General features: G+C 51.1%; 1 protein-coding gene across 2 annotated transcripts; it reads right to left on the bottom strand.

The window, feature by feature from the left end:
* Positions 1 to 1671: 1671 nt before the first annotated feature.
* LOC130259927 (acyl-CoA dehydrogenase family member 11-like) lies at positions 1672 to 19903 on the bottom strand. Of its 2 annotated transcripts, none has more exons than XM_056504750.1 (15): positions 19445 to 19903; positions 15917 to 16149; positions 15212 to 15311; positions 14130 to 14247; positions 13609 to 13742; positions 13351 to 13509; positions 12672 to 12766; positions 12308 to 12407; positions 11230 to 11370; positions 10822 to 10914; positions 10331 to 10438; positions 4871 to 5042; positions 4138 to 4204; positions 3764 to 3897; positions 1672 to 3389 (listed from the first exon to the last, which is right to left on the bottom strand). In XM_056504750.1, exons 1-14 carry the CDS (start codon positions 19736 to 19738, stop codon positions 3786 to 3788), a joined length of 1926 nt encoding a protein of 641 aa, XP_056360725.1. In that variant the 5' UTR covers positions 19739 to 19903; the 3' UTR covers positions 1672 to 3389; positions 3764 to 3785. The 2 variants fall into 2 exon arrangements, with proteins under 2 accessions (XP_056360725.1, XP_056360724.1); XM_056504749.1 differs by having other exon boundaries at positions 1672 to 3347; positions 19445 to 19846.
* Between the last annotated feature and the right edge of the window lie 676 nt (positions 19904 to 20579).

Here is a 20579-nt window from a genome sequence, read left to right on the forward strand (position 1 = left end):
CCCTCAGGCCCCCACTGTCATTCATTTCTTCTCTTACATATTTGAGGATTTGCCCTGAATTCTTGGGGATCTGAGCAGCTGTGAGGGATGTAGGGCCAGATGTGTCATCACAAGACCCTGAGCACAATCCCTCTGTGATATGATGGTGTTCATTAAATCAAATTAAACCAGGTTGTGGTAGAGCCACTGGTGGGATCTGGAGTGGAGAAGAAGCAGGATTCATGTTTGGTGGTGCAAGAAGCGTTTGAGTTGCACTCACAATGGCATTTCCTAGAGCTCCTCTCGTACCTGAGTTTCTCCTGGGTGCTCGCTCAGGACTCCTTGTCCTGCCGCCGTTGTGAGCCCCGGGCACGGCGCTGATGGCAGGTTTTGATCCGGGAAACGCCGGCTGAGGGTCCCTGCCCCGGCAGAGGGATCAGAGAAGTTCTGAGCTTCCCAAGGTGCAAAAGGGCTCCAGCCAGGGGCAGCAGCTCTGCCAGAGGAGAACACGGCTGAAGGTGTCTGTAAGAGAAACGAGGGATGCAGGGCTCCAGACTGGCTCTTTAAAATGCTGTTTATTGTATCCAGAGGATACAGCAATTCACGGGTGACAGGAGCCCAGCCCAAACCTGTCAGCCTCAGCTGTAGGCTCGTCTAGTTCTGGTTACAATGCATTAAAAACTTTGCTGAACATTCTGATACATGACAACCAATCAATACATTTACTATTACCTATAGCCTGTCATAACTACTGACATTACCATATTCATGTTACTATTCTCCAATCACAAAAAGTGAGTATGTTGCAGTTTAAGCTAGATGTTGTTTTTTCTTGCAGTGGAAAATTCTGAGACCTTTTGCTACTTGCAACATTGGCTTTCTTGTTTGCCTGTGAAAATCTTTTTGCTTGGTAAAAACATCTTTTGTTTGAGGTGGACTTATCCTTTGCTCTGAGCTATAAAAACCCCTTCCAACTCACCCTTTGCTTTCCAGTTATCCACTAAGACTGGCTCAGCAATTCTTTTCTTCTATGTCAAAATTTGCTTTCATTTCTATTCCTTCTTCAGATTGGACATTCAAAGACCTTTCTGTTAAACATACACATCTGTGAGACTTTCCTGTCGAACTTTCATTTCCCAAAGGTGTCAAAGCTCATTTCCCCGTGATCAGTTCTTCCTAAGGAGCCTCCTTCCCCCTTTCCTCTGTCCCAGCTCTCGGACAGCCATGAGCCTGTCAGGACACCGCGCTGTGTCGCGATAGCGGATCGGTGCTGCCCCCGGGCTGTGGAACCACCCGAGTCGGGATCTCCGACAGCGTTTGGAGTCTCTGAGGGTCCCTCCGCAGGGCAGAGGGGTCTCACCTGGGGGCTCGGGGTGCTGCAGACGGCTGCGGGGCTCAGTTCAGGAGGTTTGGGAACGGCTCCGTGCCCGGGAAAGGCTGCAGGGCTGGGCTGAGCTGCCTGGGAGGGTTTCGAGGTGCTGGGAGCTGCAGAGGGCAATGACCACGTGCAGGCAGCTGGGCAGGTTCAGGGCCTGAGCAGAGCGGCCCGGAATTACCCAGGACGAGGTTTGGAGTCAGCCCTGGGTGCTCCCAGGTGCTTGGAGCTGTCCATCCCTTCCCACAGTGCAGCTGCCAGAGCTCCCATTGCTGCATTTTGGGATTTCAGCTCACTGTTCTTTGACATTTTAGAAATGCTGCTAAAGTTTGATTTTATTATTTAACAAATCTGGGTTTTAAACTGATTTCCCACAGCTCTGTCACAAAATGATTTTTAGGCCTTGCTGTGGCAGCAGGAAATGGGTTTGATTATCCTCCTTTTGGACGGGATTTATATTAAAATGACATCTGAAGTTTCAATTACTTACTTGAAGCACATGAAATATTTGAAACCATGCCAAGCTCTGAGGGCAGAGCTGTTCAGCAGCACTGGAAGTGCCAGACCCTCATGTGTGTAACAGCCTTTATTCCACTGTAGCCTCAGAGTGAATATTTAGATCTTAATAAATTTGTCATTTTCCTACACAGTGATGAGTTCATAGTCCCTTGTTCTCCTTGTTGGTAAATCTGCAGAGCTCCCAGTTTGAGGGGCTTATTTGTAGGCAAATTATAACTCATAAATGAGGAAAAAATTAATCTTGGTTTTCAGAAATATAAAACAGGCTGGGAAGAGGGGAAGCCTGGATTGGCAGCAGGTGGAGAGGAGCCCTTAGGGACAGCAGGGGATTCCAGGTGTTGATCAGCTCTGCAGACACTTCCAGCACGTGGACTTTCCCTCCTGGGTCACATCCTTCTCCTGCTGTGGGACCCAGGGGCACATCTGGGGGTGGATGTTCTGCCATGGTCACTCAGAGCCCTGCACTGCTCCCTGAACCCTTTCCTGTTCTCCTGAGCTTTACAGGGCTCAGCAGCTCCTGTGCATTGGGCCTGTGAGATCTCTGACACCAAACTGCAGGGACAGAGGTGCCAGGACACGGAATGGCTCCCACTGCCAGAGGGCAGGGCTGGGTGGGATATTGGGAAGGAATTGTTCCCTGGCACAGGGTGCCCAGAGCAGCTGTGGCTGCCCCTGGATCCCTGGCAGTGCCCAAGGCCAGGCTGGACATTGGGATTGGAGCAGCCTGGGACAGTGGAACGTGTCCCTGCCATGGCAGGGGTGACACTGGATGAGCTTTAAGGTCCCTTCCATCCCAACCCATTCCATGACTCTGTGATTCTGTGATGTAAGAGATTTTCCAGAGCCAAGTGCTCTTTATTCCCTGCAATGCACAGACAGCAGAAGCCCTTTGCTGCTGGGGCTGGTTTGGGTGACTTCAGGGAAGCTTTGCTTGGCTCAGCCTGGGATCCCATGGAGCCTCCCTTGCAATGTCCTGTTGGGATTGCTCCACTCTGCTCCTCCCCAGAGCCACCTTTGTGTCCTCCTGGCTCTGCCATCTTTGAAACTCTGAACAACTCCATGCTCAGCAAACAGCTCCTTCCCCCTCTTCCCACTCAGTGTCTGGCTGCTGTAGCATTTCCCAGCTATAAATTCCAGCTGTCTTTGGTCTATTACTGCTTTTCTTCTTCTATTAGCAACTTCTTAATTAAAAACTTGTAGCCAGCAGGGCAATACCAAGCAGATCAACTGATGGGCTGAGGGAAAGAAGCCCACAGCCAATGCTTAGGTGCAGAATTACTGGATTTCAGTCCAAAACTTCTGTAGAATTTATGTCAGGATGGATTGCAGCATCATTAGACATCATGGACACATGCATAGGGAATTAATCACCATTTTGGAGGCCAGAAAGAATAAAAATCCCTTTTTTCTTCAGAAAGTCTCAGTTCCTGAGGAAGTCAATGCTCACAGCCACGGTGGGTGGAAAGGGCTGGCCCTGGAGAAAACCCCATCCAAGGGTGGAGGTCCATGGTCAGCACTGGAAAGCAGGAAGGTGAACAGGGAAAAATGATGGGTTTCTGTATTTAATCAGCTTCAGATAACAGTTCGATTTTGGTTGGGTTTCTTAAAAAAGAATATTGTTGGCACTTGAAGAGCTGCTGCTCCCAGCTCTTGTCTGGATTTTATCACTGGGGCTTTGCCTAAAGCACAGTGAGAACATTCCAGCACCTTGGGATGACTTTCAGGGCTGTTTCTACATCAGGAAACTTCAGACCCGTGGATTTCAGCCCGGGCCAGGTGGGGGGTCACTCCTAAAGGATTTGGTCTGGCCCTTTGTGGAATGAGACATTCCACCACACCTGAAATTTGCATGCACCCGAGGATCTGGGGGATGTTTTGGATTCAGCCCACCTGGTGTCCGGGCTGGGGGCGCTCAGAGGCGGCTGCTCCCGAGCACCAGCGCGCTGTCCTGCAGCGCTGCCCCGCGCCCGTAGCTGCCCCTCGCGGACTCCACGGCCACCGGACACAGCTCCTGGTTGCACCACCTGCATGGAGAGAGGGACGGGCTGTGCCAGTCCTGCCACACGCACGGGGCTGGGGCCACCCCGAGCCGCGCCCAGGTGGGATCCCGCCCATCGGTGCGGGAATGGAGATGGCCCGAGCAGGAAAAGCAGCTGCTGCTTCTTCCCAGCGGTGCTCGTGGGCCTGCCCAGGGGCTGGAGCAAAGCCTCTGGCACTGCCCATGGAATCATCCGAGCACTCAGGGTGGGCAGGGCTGTGCCTACCTGAGGGCAGCGCACACGTCTGTAGAGCAAGCGTCAGGACGAGCAGCGTGTTCCATTAAAAGAGCTCCTGTGGGGGAGTAGGAGGTGTCAGCATTCCCGGGCTCAGGAAAAAAGGGTGGTGGTTACTTCTCAGCAGTGCTTGGAGGCTGAGCTGCTTCAGCATGAAAGGTGGGGATTGAGCTTTAGAGCTCCACCCTTGACCCAGGTGTGAATCAGGTGTCTATGGCTGATTCCCAGCCCTTTCCTGGTCTGAAATCCATCAGCACAGGAGGCACCTGGAGCTGCTGCAGTGAGTCTACAAGAGGCCAGAGAGACGCTCCAAGGGCTGGAGCCAGGCTGGGAGAGCTGGGGGTGCTCACCTGGGGAGGAGAAGGATCCAGGGAGAGCTCAGAGCCCCTGGCGGGGCCTGAAGGGGCTCCAGGAGAGCTGGAGAGGGACTGGGGACAAGGGATGGAGGGACAGGACCTAGGGAATGCCTCCCACTGCCAGAGGGCAGGGCTGGGTGGGATATTGGGAAGGAATTGTTCCCTGGGAGGGTGGGGATGGAATTCCCAGAGCAGCTGTGGCTGTCCCTGGATCCCTGGCAGTGTCCAAGGCCAGGTTGGACAGGGCTTGGAGCAGCCTGGGACAGTGGAAGGTGTCCCTGCCCAGGGCAGGGGTGCAGCAGGATGAGTTTTGAGGTCCCTTCCCACCCCGCCCATTCCCTGGTTCTGTGTTCCTGCCGTTGCCCTGCCTGTGTAGATCCGTGCCAGGCTGTAGGAGAAGTCCCTGGCCGCCAGCTCCATGGTCAGTGCCTGCTCCGAGCCCGCCCCCGCCAGGAACTGCTGGAGCCTCCCGATGGCTTCCCGTGTCTGCTGCACAGCTGGGGACAGCTCCTCGGTGCCTGAAGCCAGCTCCAGCTTTTTCTGCAGAGAGAACAACCACAGGAAAAATTCCAGTGCATCTGCCTTGTGCCAGGGAAGGGGCTGCTGGGACCCTGGGCACAGCAAGCTCAGATCCAGGTGGCTGCCACTGGCACAGGTTGAGCAGCCAGGGAAGGGGATGTGCCCAAAAGGAAGCTCCCAGCCTTGCCTTGGGGATGGAGAATTCCTGTCACCAGAGCCAGCATGTTGCTGTTTCCATTCTGGCTTCCCAGCTGCATGTGGAGTCCAGCTCTCATCCCCAGTTCTCTCTAACTCTGTACCTGCATCAGGGTCCAATTCTCCCAGAGCTGTATTTTTACTTGCACAAATATGCTCAAGCTGGGTCCAGGCAGGAAAATTCACATTTAAAGGAGCTTTCCTCTGCAAATTATGTCAGTGGGAAAGGACTCAGGATAAGAGGAAATTGCTACAAGCTCCACTGGGAGAGGTTCAAGTTGGATATTAGAGAAAATGTCTTCACTGAAAGGGTGGTCAGGCACTGGCACAGCTGCCCAGGCAGTGCTGGAGTTCCCATCCCTGGAGGGGTTTAACAGCCATGGGGATGTGGCACTTGGGGACATGGGGCAGTGGTGGCCTTGGCAGTGCTGGGGAATAGCTGGACTATCCCAGAGGGCATTTCCAACCTTAAAGATTCTGTGATTCTGATTTAGATTAACCATTTAACTGTGCCAACAGCACTGCCTGATAGCTCCCCTCATTGAGCCAAGCTTCTGTTGTGCCATTCCCAAATCCCTTGTGGAAGCACCAGGGATACTTTGCTGAGAGAGTCTGGAATTGTTGTTCTTTGGGCACAGCATTCCCACACTGTTCATCTGTGTCTCCTGTGTTATTCCCTGTTGGGAGGGATGGGACACTGCCTGTGTCTGGGGCTGGCCCTGCCTCGTGGGCTGTGGTTCCATCTTTCCTCACTCAAGCCTCTCTCTGCACAGGACTGAGGGACCAGCTTGGAGAACATCCCCAAAGGCTGGATGTGAGCTCCACAGCGTGGTGGGAGATGCTGTTCATTAATTAGCCCCACCAATAACCTGCAGACAGGACTGAAGCCTGAGCTACACAGAAGGAATTTTTTATGTTTCTGAGACTTTCAGTGCTGAGGTGCTCCTGCAGCTCCTCTTACTGGACCAGAAAATCCATCTGGGCTGGGCTGAGCCCAGGTTTGCTCTGTGCTCTCCAACTGCTCAGACCCCAAACTTCCACACTTCCACACTTCCCAGTGCTGCTGTTCAGGCTCCAGGGGCAGAAACACCCCCGGCATGTGCTGGTCAAACACAAGAACAACCTTAATGCCAGCACAAAGCCCATAAACCTCCAATCCATGGAATACTAACCAGGTGTTCTAAAGTAGCTCAGAGGTTGTTGCTCATGAGGATCACAGATCCCAAAGGCATCAAATCCCACAGTTTGGGTGGAGCCAGCACAGCACTGGCTGAGCACAGGGACAATGTGTGCTGCTTGTGGCTGGGACATGGACATGCTGCCACAGCTGGAAGGTTTGAACACCTGGAAATATGGATCAGGAATATAAAAGCATTTTTTATCCTTAAGGGATAAAAAAGACCTTGTATTTTCTTTGCTCACCAATAAATTTTTTTTTTTTTTTAATTTTTTTTTTTTTATTGTTCCAATTGCATTTATTCCTTTCCTAACCTGGATCTCCTAGAAGGTTTTTCCATGCTCTCTCTGCACTTGGGATGGAGAGGCTGGGAGCTGCTCCAGGGCAATGCTCAGGGCAGGAGCAGCTCCTGTTCTCTCCTGGTTGCTCTGCTCCAGCTCTGGGAGGAGGCACCCACAGCATCCCTGCCCCACCACCCCTTACCACCTGAAATGATCAGCAAAGGAGCTTCAGAACTCCAATAGTTCTGATTCCCTCTGTTTTCATGGAGAAATTTTAAGATGCTGCTCGTTTGTTTGCTCTCACTGACTCCCAAGCAATGTGGTTAGAGTGGTTTTTGCTTTCAAGATTAATCATGAGTATCTAAAAATACAGTGACAGGAGGAACATCCCAAACAGGGCTAAAAGCACAATTTTGTGTCAATGCTTGGAGCAAACACACGGCCTCACATCAATAACCTCGATTTGTTTCCTGCTGCCTGAAAATTGGGGTTGTGGTCTGAAAAAGACCTGAAAACACAGTCACATGTCTTGAGATTGCAGGGCTGATTTACAGCCTGAGTTACTACCTGAATTGCAGCCCTACACAGAAATTCTTGAGGCAAGAGTTGATTCTGAGCCTTGCACAACATGTGCAGGGCTGGTGCTGAGACCCTGTCCTGGGATGTGCCCAAATTTCACCTGAAGTGACTCAAATGCAATAATCAATGAACTGCTGGGGGCTATTTTAGAGGCACTTTTCAGACTGTAATTGAATTTGAAAGTACAGCCAGGGCTCTGGCTCAAAATTCCAGCTAATAAAATTTTAGTACAACATGAACTGACTGGCCCTGTGCAGTTTCCACCTGAAATTCTCAACCAGCAGAGCTGGAAGTCAGATTGTGTCCTGGACTGATCCCAAACAATGGGCAGCAGGAAATGGGGGATTCTGCCCCACTCAGGTGAGACCCCACCTGCAGAGCTGCCCCAGCCCCGGGGCCCAGCACAGGAAGGACCTGGAGCTGCTGCAGTGAGTCTACAAGAGGCCAGGGAGATGCTCAAGGGCTGGAGCCCCTCTGCTCTGGAGCCAGGCTGGGAGAGCTGGGGGTGCTCACCTGGAGAGGAGAAGGATCCAGGGAGAGCTCAGAGCCCCTGCCAGGGCCTGAAGGGGCTCCAGGAGAGCTGGAGAGGGACTGGGGACAAGGGATGGAGGGACAGGACCCAGGGAATGGCTCCCACTGCCAGAGAGCAGGGCTGGGTGGGATACTGGGCAGGAATTGTTACCTGGCACAGGTGCCCAGAGCAGCTGTGGCTGCCCCTGGATCCCTGGCAGTGTCCAAGACCAGGTTGGACATTGGGGTTGGAGCAGCCTGGGACAGTGGAAGGTGGCAGGGGTGGGATGAGATGAGTTTTTAGGCCACTGCCAACCCAAACCATTCCATGATTCCATCCCTGTCTCTCACACTCACTCTTCTCCCCAGGACTTCCTGACTCAAAACCTCCAGGCAAAGTGGTTTGTCACAAACTCACCTGTGTACTAAAAACTCTAAAAATTCAGCTTCTCATAGTCACGTTGTGCAAGGATGGGGAAGTTTTCTATATTTCCCTTTTCCTGAGGATAATTACAACCCTTGGTTCCTGCTCCTGATCACAGCCCCAGCAGCACTGGGCATTTCACCATCAGTAGACACAACTGATAGAGGATAAAAGCAAAACCTGGAGTTATCCTTGAAATGACCTTCAGAGAACCAAGTGCTGTACAGGTACCAATGCTGCTTTCTGCAAAGCCTCTGACAATGGGCACAAGTCCTGCACACTGAGAACCTTGATGGACAAACATAAACTAAATTGTACTCAGTTTGTGTGCATCAATAAAAAGGAAATGGATTGGAGCAGTAAAAACCCCTTTATGATGGGTTAAATTATTTCCTCAGCAGACAAGATTGGGAGGGATGTTTCAAAATGAGCCAGACTCACAGACTGAAAGAATTTGGACACCTGGAGCTCAGAAAGATGTTGTTTATTACCTGTGAGTGAAAACCTGATTGTGGGCTAGAAACTCAAGCACGTTCCTGCAGAACTGTGCAGACAGAGTTCCCTCCCAGGCTGTCTTTCCAGCACCTGGCTGCCCGAGGCATAAAGGAAAAGCTTAAATTGGCCAGCTTAAATCTGATGTGTTCTATCCAGAACTGGAGCATCCACACTGCCCCTGTCCCTGGACATGCAGCAGCCTTGGTGTGACATGGGCAGTAAAGGCATTACTGGAATTTGGAGACCTTGAAGGCAGCACTCAGCCCCCTCCAGCCACAGGCACAGCATGATTGATGGGAGCACTGAGGAGCTCGTTAATTAATGAATCAGTTCCTGCTCTGCAGCTCCCTGCTCTGCATCACAGCACTGTGCTCCCTAATGCTTCCCTGATTATCCAGTTGTTGAGCAGCTGGAGGGGCCCTCCCAGCTGCACCAGGGAGGTGCTCCAGAGTGCAGCACAGCACCTTTGTGGGGTGTTTGTTTAAATTAGTTCAGTGTAAGACTGTGGAGGCTGCTCCAAATTATTTTAGAGCCTACCCACAGCTCCTTTACTTCCCCATCCATTGCCTGCAGTGTCAGCCTAAGCAGCTGTTTGCCAACAGCTGGATTTGCCCCCAGCAGATGTGCTCAGTCCTGCTCCTGAGCAGATCTGGCTTCTTGTTTGGTGGCCAAATTGTTTGAGGTATTTTCCCTTCTCAAAAGTTATCTGAGAGGATGGCAAGGGGCCCCTCACCCCTGGAGGTCAGAGAGGTGCTGTGTACAGAGCACAGCTGAACAGGAGAGGTGAGGTGGGACACAAATTCCAACTGCAGCCACTGTGAGAACTACTCAGGCTCTGGAAAACTCTGTCCAGTCCCCAGTGCTGCAGGAGAGCAGTGTCCCAAACCCTTCCCTTCTCACAGGGTCTGGGTGGGAAGGTCAAGGCTGCACACAACCAAATCCAGCACTCCAGATGCCCAGGATTGCCTTGCTGTGCCTGGGCTAATGAGATCTGGATGGCTGTGTCTGATTAATAATGTCACCTCTGAGACAACACCCTCTGATCCTGCCTCCTGTCTTGCTTTTTGGGATGCACTAAGCCAGATGATGCTCCTTCACCTTCATGAAACTCTGAGCTGCTTTGAATCCTGTCACCTGAGCAGCTTTAAAAGTAGAGCCAGAGAACAGCAAATCCAAAGAGGCAGAAATGGAATTCCTTTGTCTCTTTCCATCTTTTCAGGGAATAAAAATAGAAAGTCATAATGCAGTAGATAGCACTAGTGAGGTTCAATATTCAGCAGTCCTGTGGTGATTTTCCAGTTAAGAAACAAAACCACAAAATTATTTTGGATTCAGGAAGGTGAGTCATGTTAAAAATACACTTATTTTGGTACCTGTCTTGAGGAACTCTGACAGTGCCAAGCTCCCCACTGCTGAGTTGAAAGTATCTACACACAAAGACCCTGGGATGAGCACTGCCTGCATCCTGCTTTTGGAAGAGCTATTTAAGGAGTAGAATTGTAAGACACAATTCCAACTGTTGGAATACTTGTCTAAAGCTTTCAGTTTGGGCCTGTTCCCTGCCAGCCTGAGCCAGGAGCACAAAGCCCAAAGAAGGCTCTGCCAAGGTGAGGGAAGCAGGCTGAGCAGGCTGCAGCTGGGGGCTCACCTGCACTGTGGACAGGAACACAGCCATCACCTGCCCTTGGCTCTTGATAAGGGATCGCAGCACATCCAGGGACAGGATGTTGGTTGTTCCCTCCCATATGGACAGCACCTGTGGGGAAGAGGAGACTGTGGAAGAGCATGAGGGAGCCCTTGCAGTGACTGCAGCAAAGAAGGGGAGTGTGAGGGAACAAAGACACGGGGCAGAAATAAGGGATTGCAAGGGTATCTCCAGAGATGCCCCAAAACAAGTGGAAGGGAGCAGTGCAGCTCAGCTCCACAGCCATGCCAGGGAACAGCCTCAGCACTGGGAACACATCCTGTCCTTTCCTGGGGGGGACTGGGCTCAGCAGGAAGGCAGCGAGGGAAGAGCTGCCACACCTGGAGTGAGCCTGGGAGGGCTGTGCTCTCCCCTGAGTGTGTCTTTAGCAGGGAACCAGAGTGCTGTGCAGGGGACTTGGTGACACACAGCACCTTCTCCTGCCACCCTCTTACCAGAGTATCCCGGACTATGACTGGCAAGCCTGTGTCCTCCATGTAACCTTGGCCCCCAAAACTCTCCATTGCCTCAACAGCCACGGCAGAAGCCTGCAAAATGCAGAGAGCTGGCATGATCCACAGTGCCTGAGGGGAAAATCCAACCTCCCACACCACACAGCAGCTCCTGCTGGGATAGGCTGACTGGGTCCTGCTCATCTCCTGAGGCAGCTTGGACAGCTCCCACCTGCAGGAGGAGCAGATGGGAATGAAGCCTGAGTGACACTGAGAGAGGATCTGCAGCAGCAGCAGCAGCCTCCAGAGCAGGAACTGCTGCAGGTCCTGCAGGTATCCCCTGCTCTCACTGCTGTCACTCACTCCTCTTCCCAACATTCCACACTCTGGGCCAACCAATCTGTTCCATACCTGCTTTCCTGTGTACAGTTTGGCCACTGGGACCAGCAGCCTCAGCAGCAGCTGCTCCTGCTCACTCGCCAGGTTGGTTTCAGCCAGGCCCAGCAGGTGAACAATCTCCATAAGCAGCAGAAATGCCCCTCTCACCTGCACCTGGGAGCAGAGGACAGGGGGATTCACTGGCAGGGACCTTGGACTCTGCTGACTCCAGGACTCTCCACATCAGATTCCCACCCCTCCCTGCTCAGACCCACAGATTCAGAGACCTCTGAGGAGCCAAGCTCAAGTATGGAATATTAAAGGTTCTGTGCCACTCTTGGACACTGTGATGCAGTAAAGGGGCAATGTGTTTCACCAGGCCTACTTGAGCCTTAACAAAGCTCCTAGAAGGCATCCAGGCCCCAAATCCACATCCTTTCAAAAGCTAAGGGATATGAGATGATGGTCTGAGCAGCAGGAGCTGCAAGGTCTGTGACAGATTTCTTCCTGAGCAGCTTACTTCCCTGGCAAGTTTTGATATGGGAAGCATCAGGGTATGGAGCTCTGTGTTGTGGGACCATGTAGGATCCACCCTTCCTTTCAGAGGGGGAGTTCTGGCCACAGGCAATGAGATGCTGCAGCCTGAAGTCATGTTTGACAGATGTTGATCACCCTCCCCCACCCTGCAAGAGAATTTTTAAGTACTGTTTACAGCCCATCTCCTGCTGCAGGAGCTCCTAGGGAAGTTGGATGAGTCCATACCAGTCTTGGACAAGAGTTAAGTGATATGGTGTCAGGCCTGGATTCTGAGGCAAGTACCCAACTTCAGAGGTCATGGCTTATCATAGTAAGGGCACACCTTTCTCTCAGGGAAACTGGGATATTGTTTAGGTAATTGTTTAGGATAATCTGAAGTCCAGCAGAGGAGTTAGGTCTGTAATCAGATCAAATCCCACTAGAGAACAACAATTCCCTTGCTGCATCCACCTTGCTGTAGCAGAAATGGCCTCCTAAATCTGAGTGCAGGCAGGCTGGCTGTGCTCACTCACAGCACAGGATCTCTGCCCACTTTCCTTCCCAGCAGGTTCAGCTTGGCTCCCAGAAGCCTCACCTCCATTCTGGCTATTGTCTGCATGTGCAGGGGATGGTCCTTGAGCAGCTTCCCGAAGGCCACGCGCTTGCGGGCGTAGTCCCTGCTCAGACTCATCATCCTGGAGGGAACACACACAGGGAACAGTTACACCAGCACCTTTCCACTTCTGAGCATTCCCTTCCAGTCCCCTCCACCATAAGAACCCTGCTCAGCTGTACCACACCAGTACAGGTCACCCACCCACAGGCCACCCTCCTCCAGCACTGCTGGCTCCAGGCCTGTCCCACAGAGGGGACATTCAGCTGCAATGCTGAGCCCTGCAAAGTTCCCTTGTCCTGACCAGCTGCTCCTTCAGCCCTGGGGGGATCCATGCTGCCCTCACCTTCTCATGGAAGCCACTGCACCAATGACATTGTGGATCCGAGTGATGTTCAGCATGTTGGAGATGGCAGCCACTCCACGGCCCTCTGCAGAGATCTGCAAGGAACAGGGGCTGATGTGAGCCTTGCATTTGTCTCATTTCAGCCAAGTCTGTGGTGTGATGTGGCTGTCCCATCCCTGGAAGTATCCCAGGCCAGGTTGGATGGGACTTGGAACAGCCTGGTCTGTGGAATGTGTCTCTGCCCATGGCAAGGGGTGGAATGACTAGAGCTTTAAGGTCCCTTCCAACCCAGCCTATCCTGGGATTCTGTTTCTATGACCAGAGAAGTGGCTTTTGGAGACTGTGTCAGCATGATCAGTTCTGATCCCTGCTGCTTGTTCCTAGCTGCACACTACACAAACTGCCCCTCAGCTAGCTCGGGAACCAGGACTAGAGAAATGACCAGCCTAAAATAACTTTTTGTTTGTTGTTGTTGTTGTCTTCTCTCACATCTTTTAGTGAACTCTTCTCAGCTTTGCCCCACACAGAGCTACACCAGTGAATTGTTCTGTGATGTGGACAGCCAAGCCACAGAGATGGAAGAGAGGGACTTTTTCAGTTGGGATCTGTGCTGAAAGCCCCAGGAGTGAGTGCCATGCCAGAGCAGACCAGTCCCCAGGGCAGGGGAACTCTTACATACCAGCTCTGCTCTGGCTCCTTGCAGCCACAGCTCTGCTGTTGCCATCTGCCTCGTGCCCAGCTTGTCCTTCAGCCTTTGCACCTGGATGTTGTTCAGCTTCCCCTCCTCATCCCGAACCCTCAGGAAGAACAGGGACAGGCCTCTGGAGCCCTGGGTACACTGCAAGGCACACAGAGAGGATTCCATTGCAATGCCACAAGGAAGAAAAAGAATGTCCCTGCTTCTTCCCCTGGTTCCTATCCAACAGAATTGGTTTACCTGTCCTTCAGCATTTACTATTCTAGCCAGGGTTAATGTCATATCAGAATCAGCTGCTGAAGTGAACCATTTAAATCCATACAGGCGATAGGAGCCATCCGGCTGCTTCCTGGCCAGGGTCTCAGTGCCATTTGCTGAAAAAGAGGGGAAGATTTCCTGGTCTTATGGGAACTTCTGTGTCAATCAATGCTGATTTTACAGTGTAAGCATTAGCTCCTTTAAGGCACTTCTTGCTACAAAGATGGAGTGTGGGTTAGCTGTTAATCTCTTTCATTGACCCATGATAAATGTAGTGGGTATAATCCAGTGCCTCCAGCTCTTTAGGGGTTACCAAGAACACAAAGGGCTCTGTGTGCACAAGAGGACAGAGATTGGGTCTTGTGTTGGTGAAAAAGCAGAGCTGTGCACAGGAGTTGGATGATTTCTCCTGAAGTCCTAAACCAGCTCTCTGGCTTTTTAGGTTCCTCACGTGCTTTGTGTTCAGTTCACTGCCACATCTGTTCCCACCCCAGAGCACGTACCAACATCTGAGCCACCCCTTCGCTCAGTCATCCACTGGCCAGAGGTCCAGAACTGCTGGGGGTCACGGGTTGTCAGACGGTCAAAAGCGTTTTTCAGAGATCCAGGAATACCCAGTGACTGTTTGAGGGGAGGGAAAATAAACTGAGATGATCATAACACAATAGCTGACATTATACAGTTGCCTTGACTGGTGTGTTCAGGACTCAGACAAGCCAAGTGGGTGTCCTGCATTGCAGAGGATCTGCAGGTGCTGCTGAGAGCCAGCCCAGCTCCTGCAGCACTGTGCAGACTGTGTTACAACACAGAGTGCTGAGCATCCCTCTCCCTTTGGATTTCTGGAAAGTGGTCTCAAACAGCCCATGTGCCAGGTTCATGTACTCTGAATGTCACCAGAGAGCTGCAGGGAAGAGGAAACTGCCCTGTGCTGCTTTAAGTTTTGGTGAACTACAAGTCCCAGGGTTGGCTACCTAAGGGATATTTTCCTCTAAATCCTACATAGCCACTGAGGCAATGCAGAGGGGGTCACTAAGATGCAGAGCCAAAAGTTACAATTGGTAACGTCTTGGTGGTTTGGTGAATTTACATCAGGTATGGATCTGGCCTATTATGTCTAACTGCCACTCCACACAAAAATTGGAAAACAAATTATCTTGGAGTAAAAACATATGATAGGATCATAGAAATACAGAATGGTTTGGGTTGCAAGGGCTCTTAAAGCTCACCCAATCCCACCCTCTGCCATGGGCAGAGATACCTTTTACTACACCAGGTTGCTTCGAGCCCTGGCCTTGCACACTTTCCCCAGGACACCTTTCCAGCTACCTGCAGTGCCACAGGTGCCATGTGCAGCAAAGGCCTTATTGAACACAGTGCTGTCAGTGAATATAAAAGCTGGCATGGGCACAAAGGCTTTGTCCCTAATGGAGGAAGGCAGTGGGAGACAGAGCTGAGTCACTGAACAAGGAAGGGCCGTGCCCAGAACCAGATGGATCAGTGCATCCTCCATCCTCCTGGGGCTCCTGCCTCTAACCAGCAGTGTCAGGACATGGGCTCTGTCCTCAGGAACCAGCCAAGCTCATACCTCAATGACTTTGGCTGCCCCATCAGTCATGGCCAGTGGACAGTTGAAACCTCCAGAGGAGCTTGAGAACAAGTACAGTTTGACAGCCTGGTACAGGCGGCTGGGAGAGGGAGAGACAGAGGGAAAACAGACAGGTTACACAGCAGTGCAACAGCAGGAGGATAAAATATCTTGACTGGGAAGAGAGGAAAAATTACAGCCAGAACGGGTGAGGATCAGACCACTAATTTCTGAGAGGGCAAAAGCTGTTTCAGCTAGGAAAAGGGAAGAGCAGAAGTAGAGTGTCTCAGTCCTCATGGGACAGACAGCCCCAGGCCAGCATGAGCAGTTTTTAACAATAAGAAATGTGGATCTCTCCATGGTCTGGAATATATAAAACCTGCAAGTGAAATCCCATATCTTTAGCTACATTACAACGAACACACACAAAGCTGGAGTGGTGCAGGGAACTGCCAGGCCCCACAATCAGGAAGGTGACATCAAAGAATATTATGATCAAGTGTGGGCCATTAGTTATGGCTTATCATTGGTGAGGTGGAACATTGCAGTGGACAGACAGAGCTGCTGGGGACAGCAGGAGGAGTGCTGGTGTCCATGCAGCATCTGCTACCGGTTACACAACCAGCTCAGTCCTGCAAAATGCTGAATAAAGCTTGCTAAGAATAATCAGGAAGGCTCTGAGTCATTCCCCATTTCCCCCATTACCTCCAGTTGGAGTATCTTCTCTCATAGGCCTCAGCAATCAGCCCTTCTTCTGCTGAGATCTCCTTCATCCTCCTCCACGCCGAGCAGGTGTGGATGTGATCCACGCGCTGCCCCCAGGCATCGTACTGCCGGAACACGGGGGGGTTCAGCTCACACTCCCGGCTCAGGGGCTGGATCTTGCTATGCAGGCGGCTTCCAAACCTCTCCAGGTCCTGATGCACCTCCTCCAGGACCTGTGGAGCAGCACATCCCAGCCTCAGCTCCAGCTGGAAGGGCAGAGGACTGACCATGCTGTCCTGCAGTGCCAGTGGTCTCTTGCCTCTTGGCCCTTCCATGCATTCCACAGCCTCTGCTGCCACAGCTGTGCTCTGCTGCCACTTTTTCTCTTTTTTTCCCTCAAAATCATTTTTTCAAGTTACTTTTGGCAGTGTGTCTGGATTTCACAAAAGACACAAGCACTTTAGTGTCAAGGCTGAGAATGACACAGATGCACACGAGCAGGGGGGTTGGACAAGATGGTCTCCAGAGGTCCCTCAGCCACTCCGTGATTTACTGCTGGAGAGGAATGCCAGGGGAAGGGCTGCCAAAACCAGAATGCCTTCATCTGTCCAGGAAAACTTCCAGTGGGCTCAGCAGCTACCTGCCTGTCAGATTAGAAAAGGAGGGATGGAGCAGTCTTTTCAGCTTCAGCCTGGCACACAACATGTCTAGATTCAAACTCCCACCCTGCACCCAGCTTCCTGAAGGATTTGTGCACCCTCGTTTCTGCTGGGCTTGGGTTGACCTGGATGGAGTCATATGTCTGTAGTTAATGGAGGGAAACCAGCACTCACAGAGGAGTGATTCATTCCAACCCCCTCAGATCCCTATTTCAGGGTGACAGGAATTGCCTTTTGCAAGTTCTCTTCCATGTCTACGAGCAAAGCCAAATGAAGTTACCCAGATTTCAATAACCTGAATATTAGATGATTAAAATCAGGCAAAGAGGACTCAATCTCCAGCCCTGTTGGACCTCACTGGCCTAAACACATCCAAGACTGTGTCGGGGTCAAAGAGGCAACTGATTTTCTTCCATGAGAGGAATATTTTTTTGCTGTTCTCTGCCTCTCCAGAGATACTTGTTCTCTCCTCAATAAAATAATGAAGAAGCTGAATGACATAATTGCTGCACCCAAAAATTGTGCAGTTATAAACTCCATTAATTTCCTGTTGATGAAATACAAACATGGCTTTTTCCTTTCCCTGCCTATCTCTGTATTGACCTTCCATTAATTACATCCTATGTGATTGATTCCTTCCTCCCTCTGCCATTCCATGTGTGTGATGAAGATCAAACACACATTGTTCAGGTGCCACTCTGGAAGTCTCCATCCTCAGACCAGCCAGTTTTCCTGAACAGTGAAAGAGCTGTAATAATCACAAAACAAGCCAAAACCACACATGAGAGCCTGGCAGCTGCTCTGGCTCATGCCACACCCATATTTGCCATGGATGTGCACCTCCAGTCTTTACCACAGCCTGACAACAAATCAAAGGCTGCTTTCAAGGCATAACCCAGGAATTCAAAGTTCATGGAAGCACAAGAATCTTTGAACTGTTGACCTGGTGGGTTTTTTTATGGGCAGAAGAATATGAGCCTACCAAGTAGATCTCTTGGTCTGAATTCATTCAAGGAACTCATGCAACAATCCCCTCACCATCATCCATATTTCCTAAAACCCCCAACTGCCTCACTGGGAGCTCATGCCCTGACCACACACAGCCTGACAAACCAATGAATTATCCAAAAAATGTGTTTCTTTCCAAGGTGAAAGAACAAAATCAAAACTCCTACACGTGTGACTGCTGAATGTCATACACAGCAGCCTCAGTGTTCCAAAGAATGGACACTGGGATGTGGAAAGGACAAAATCATTTGGGTCAGGGCTGAGGCTGCTGGGTGGTCTCATTCACCCTAATCTGTCCTTGGATGTCCTAAGCAGGAATATATGTGAAATGTGCAAATTAATGCACCTTAGGAGTGCATAGATATCCTTTATATTAAAGGATGTATTTTCAGGGCAGGAAAGCCTGACAGATCCCTCTTCACAACAACACCCCGAAGAAGCAGCTGCTTAATTCTGTCTTCTCCTTAAATCATCTTAAAACAGAGAAAGAAAATTTTTATGCCATTTCAAGAAAATTTCTATGTTTGACATAGCATAGCACAGCTGGAATCAGCATCCAGCTTGGGTGGGACACCCAAAGCTCCAGGGGTTGCTGCTGCCTGGAGAGGAAGGTGTTCCATGGAGAGCAGGCTCTCAGTGCTGCAGCCAGGGCTCTCCTCTCCAGCAGTGAGGCAACACTGCCCCGCTGGGACCGAGCGCAGAAACGAAAGGGAGATGCTGCTCCAGGTTCTCTGGGAGATTTTGGAGCCGCTCTTCTCAGTTTGGGAAAGCCTTATTGTACTGATCCTTTTACTGTCTGGGACATCTGACTCATGCTTCTTCTGAAGGTGCAGACCTGGCATGAAGGCCACAGTGGGGCTTAGGGAGGCCTCATTCCTCTCTTTTGGGATGGCTGTGACAAGCTCCCAGCACGGCCACCACACTTCCCACGCTGTGTCTGCCAGGCCTCACTGATTTGGAGAGCAAGCAGGGGAAGGGGGAGTCTCACTGAAAGCCAGGTCCCCTCCCCTCTGCTCACCTGGTGGCTTTAGAAGTCATGACATTGCTTCTGCTGAATCACACAGAGAGGTCACATGAAAACTGCTCCCCGAAAAGTGAGGAGCACTTGTGATGGGAGTGATGGCAGAGGCCCACCAGAGAGGTGAGCACCTCCTCCCAGGGAGGGAGGGCTGGAGGGAAAAGGGAACTAGGCAAAACGTCTTGGAAAGAGACCAGAAAATGGCCTGGAAAAACAGAGGTACTCAAAAAACACTGTGCTCCTCCCTATCAGCTGGGCAAACCATCACAACTGGACGGACCTGGCATTTTCTGTAGGACTTGAGCTCAGAGCACAGACATCCAGAGCCTGGGGCCTCACCCCCCCATCTGCACCCCTGAAATCCATACAGAGCCTTTCCTGGCTGAAAAATGAGCCCAGAAAAGCCACCAGCCTGCGCTGAGAACAAGCAAGCCCCAAGGGGCCTTTCCACCCTCTTGAGTACTCAGCTGAGAACAGCCCCAGTCCTTGGGAATTTCCCTTAAAACCCTTCTTTCCCCAGAAAGAGAGGTGGAAGAACAAAGCAGAGTTTGGAAGCATCTTACTTTGACTCCTCTCTCAGAAATTCCTTTCTCTACATGACCAGACAACAAATGCCCACATGGACAATCCCAAAACAGCATTGCAAAACCCAGCCCAGCCCCAGGAGCCCACTGAGCCACTTGCTGTGCAATGTTTGTCACCCCTGCCCTCAAACACACGTTTTAAGGAATGCTGATAAATTCCCTCCAGTTAAACACTCAAAGGCACAAAAAGGCTCAGACAATATTCAGTTCAGAGTCTGAAGCAGAGTTGTGGTGGGTACACACAGAAACACAAACAGACCTTGGGAGGAAGGTGTGTTTTCAAGTAACTCCGAAGAAAAGTGTCTTCCAAGTACGGGTTCCCAGTCTCAGGCTGCTCATGGAAGAGGGCCTCTGTTTCACTCCTTGCCAGGTGCATTTCCAGATCTTCTAACACTTGTTTTCCCTTCAGGCCGGCCTGTTGCTCCTGCCCCACCGTGGTGTTGATTCCTTTAATAGTCAGCATTTGGCAGCTGTCCCAAGGCACAAAGTGTCCTGACTGCCGCAACTTGCAGGTGGCACTGAACCTCCACAAGGGCAAGCGACAGGAAAACATGATCCAGCAAAGCCCTGGGGGCCACGCCTACATCTCTCACGGGCAGACCCTTCCTACAGCAGCACCAGTCCCGCTTTGGTTGGGTGTTGTGAAGTTATTCTTAAAAAATCAATGAGGTCTTCTCTCCTCCCTCAAGGAGGAGCTTTCCAGCAGCTGCTGTTAACTGAACTAGGGAAAAGGTCTTTGGAAAGAGATCAGAAAATGGCCTGGAAAAACACAAATAGTCAAGAAACACTGCGTCCTCCCCTATTCATAACTGGACAGACTGGCATTTCCAGAGCTGGGAAGGGAGGGGCGTGCTCTCACCAGCACCCCCCTGAATTGCTTGGAGTACACATGAAAAGGAAAACATGTTTCCTTATCTGAAGGATAACAAATTGCCTGGAGATGGGAAGAATTTGTTTAGGCAGATTATTCTGTGAATAAGATACTAGTGAAATAGAGAACCCATCCTCCTTGCCTAGGTTATGACACTGGCTCCTTGTGAAGTCCCTGATGCCTTTTAATTGGGATGATACCAAGTCTCCCCCTCCACAGAGAAGTACCAGAACATTCTAACAGCATACATTTGATTAACTTAAAACTGTACCTCCTTTAGGGTTGTATGCTAATAAACCCAGTAGTTTACTATAAAGTGATTTTAAACAGGTATGATACCACACTACCGCCCCTGCCATGCCCGTGCTTTAGCAGGACCTTGTCCTGCCGGAAATCCTGGGATAGAGCAACAGGAATAGGGACAGGAACAGATACAGAAGCGAGGACAGAGACACGGGTCAGGGACAGCAACAGGGATGGGCATAGGGACAGATAGAGGGGCAGAGCAAGGGCTGGGATAGCC

The sequence above is a fragment of the Oenanthe melanoleuca genome, chromosome 15 (genome assembly GCF_029582105.1).
Source record: "Oenanthe melanoleuca isolate GR-GAL-2019-014 chromosome 15, OMel1.0, whole genome shotgun sequence".
NCBI lineage: Eukaryota > Metazoa > Chordata > Aves > Passeriformes > Muscicapidae > Oenanthe > Oenanthe melanoleuca.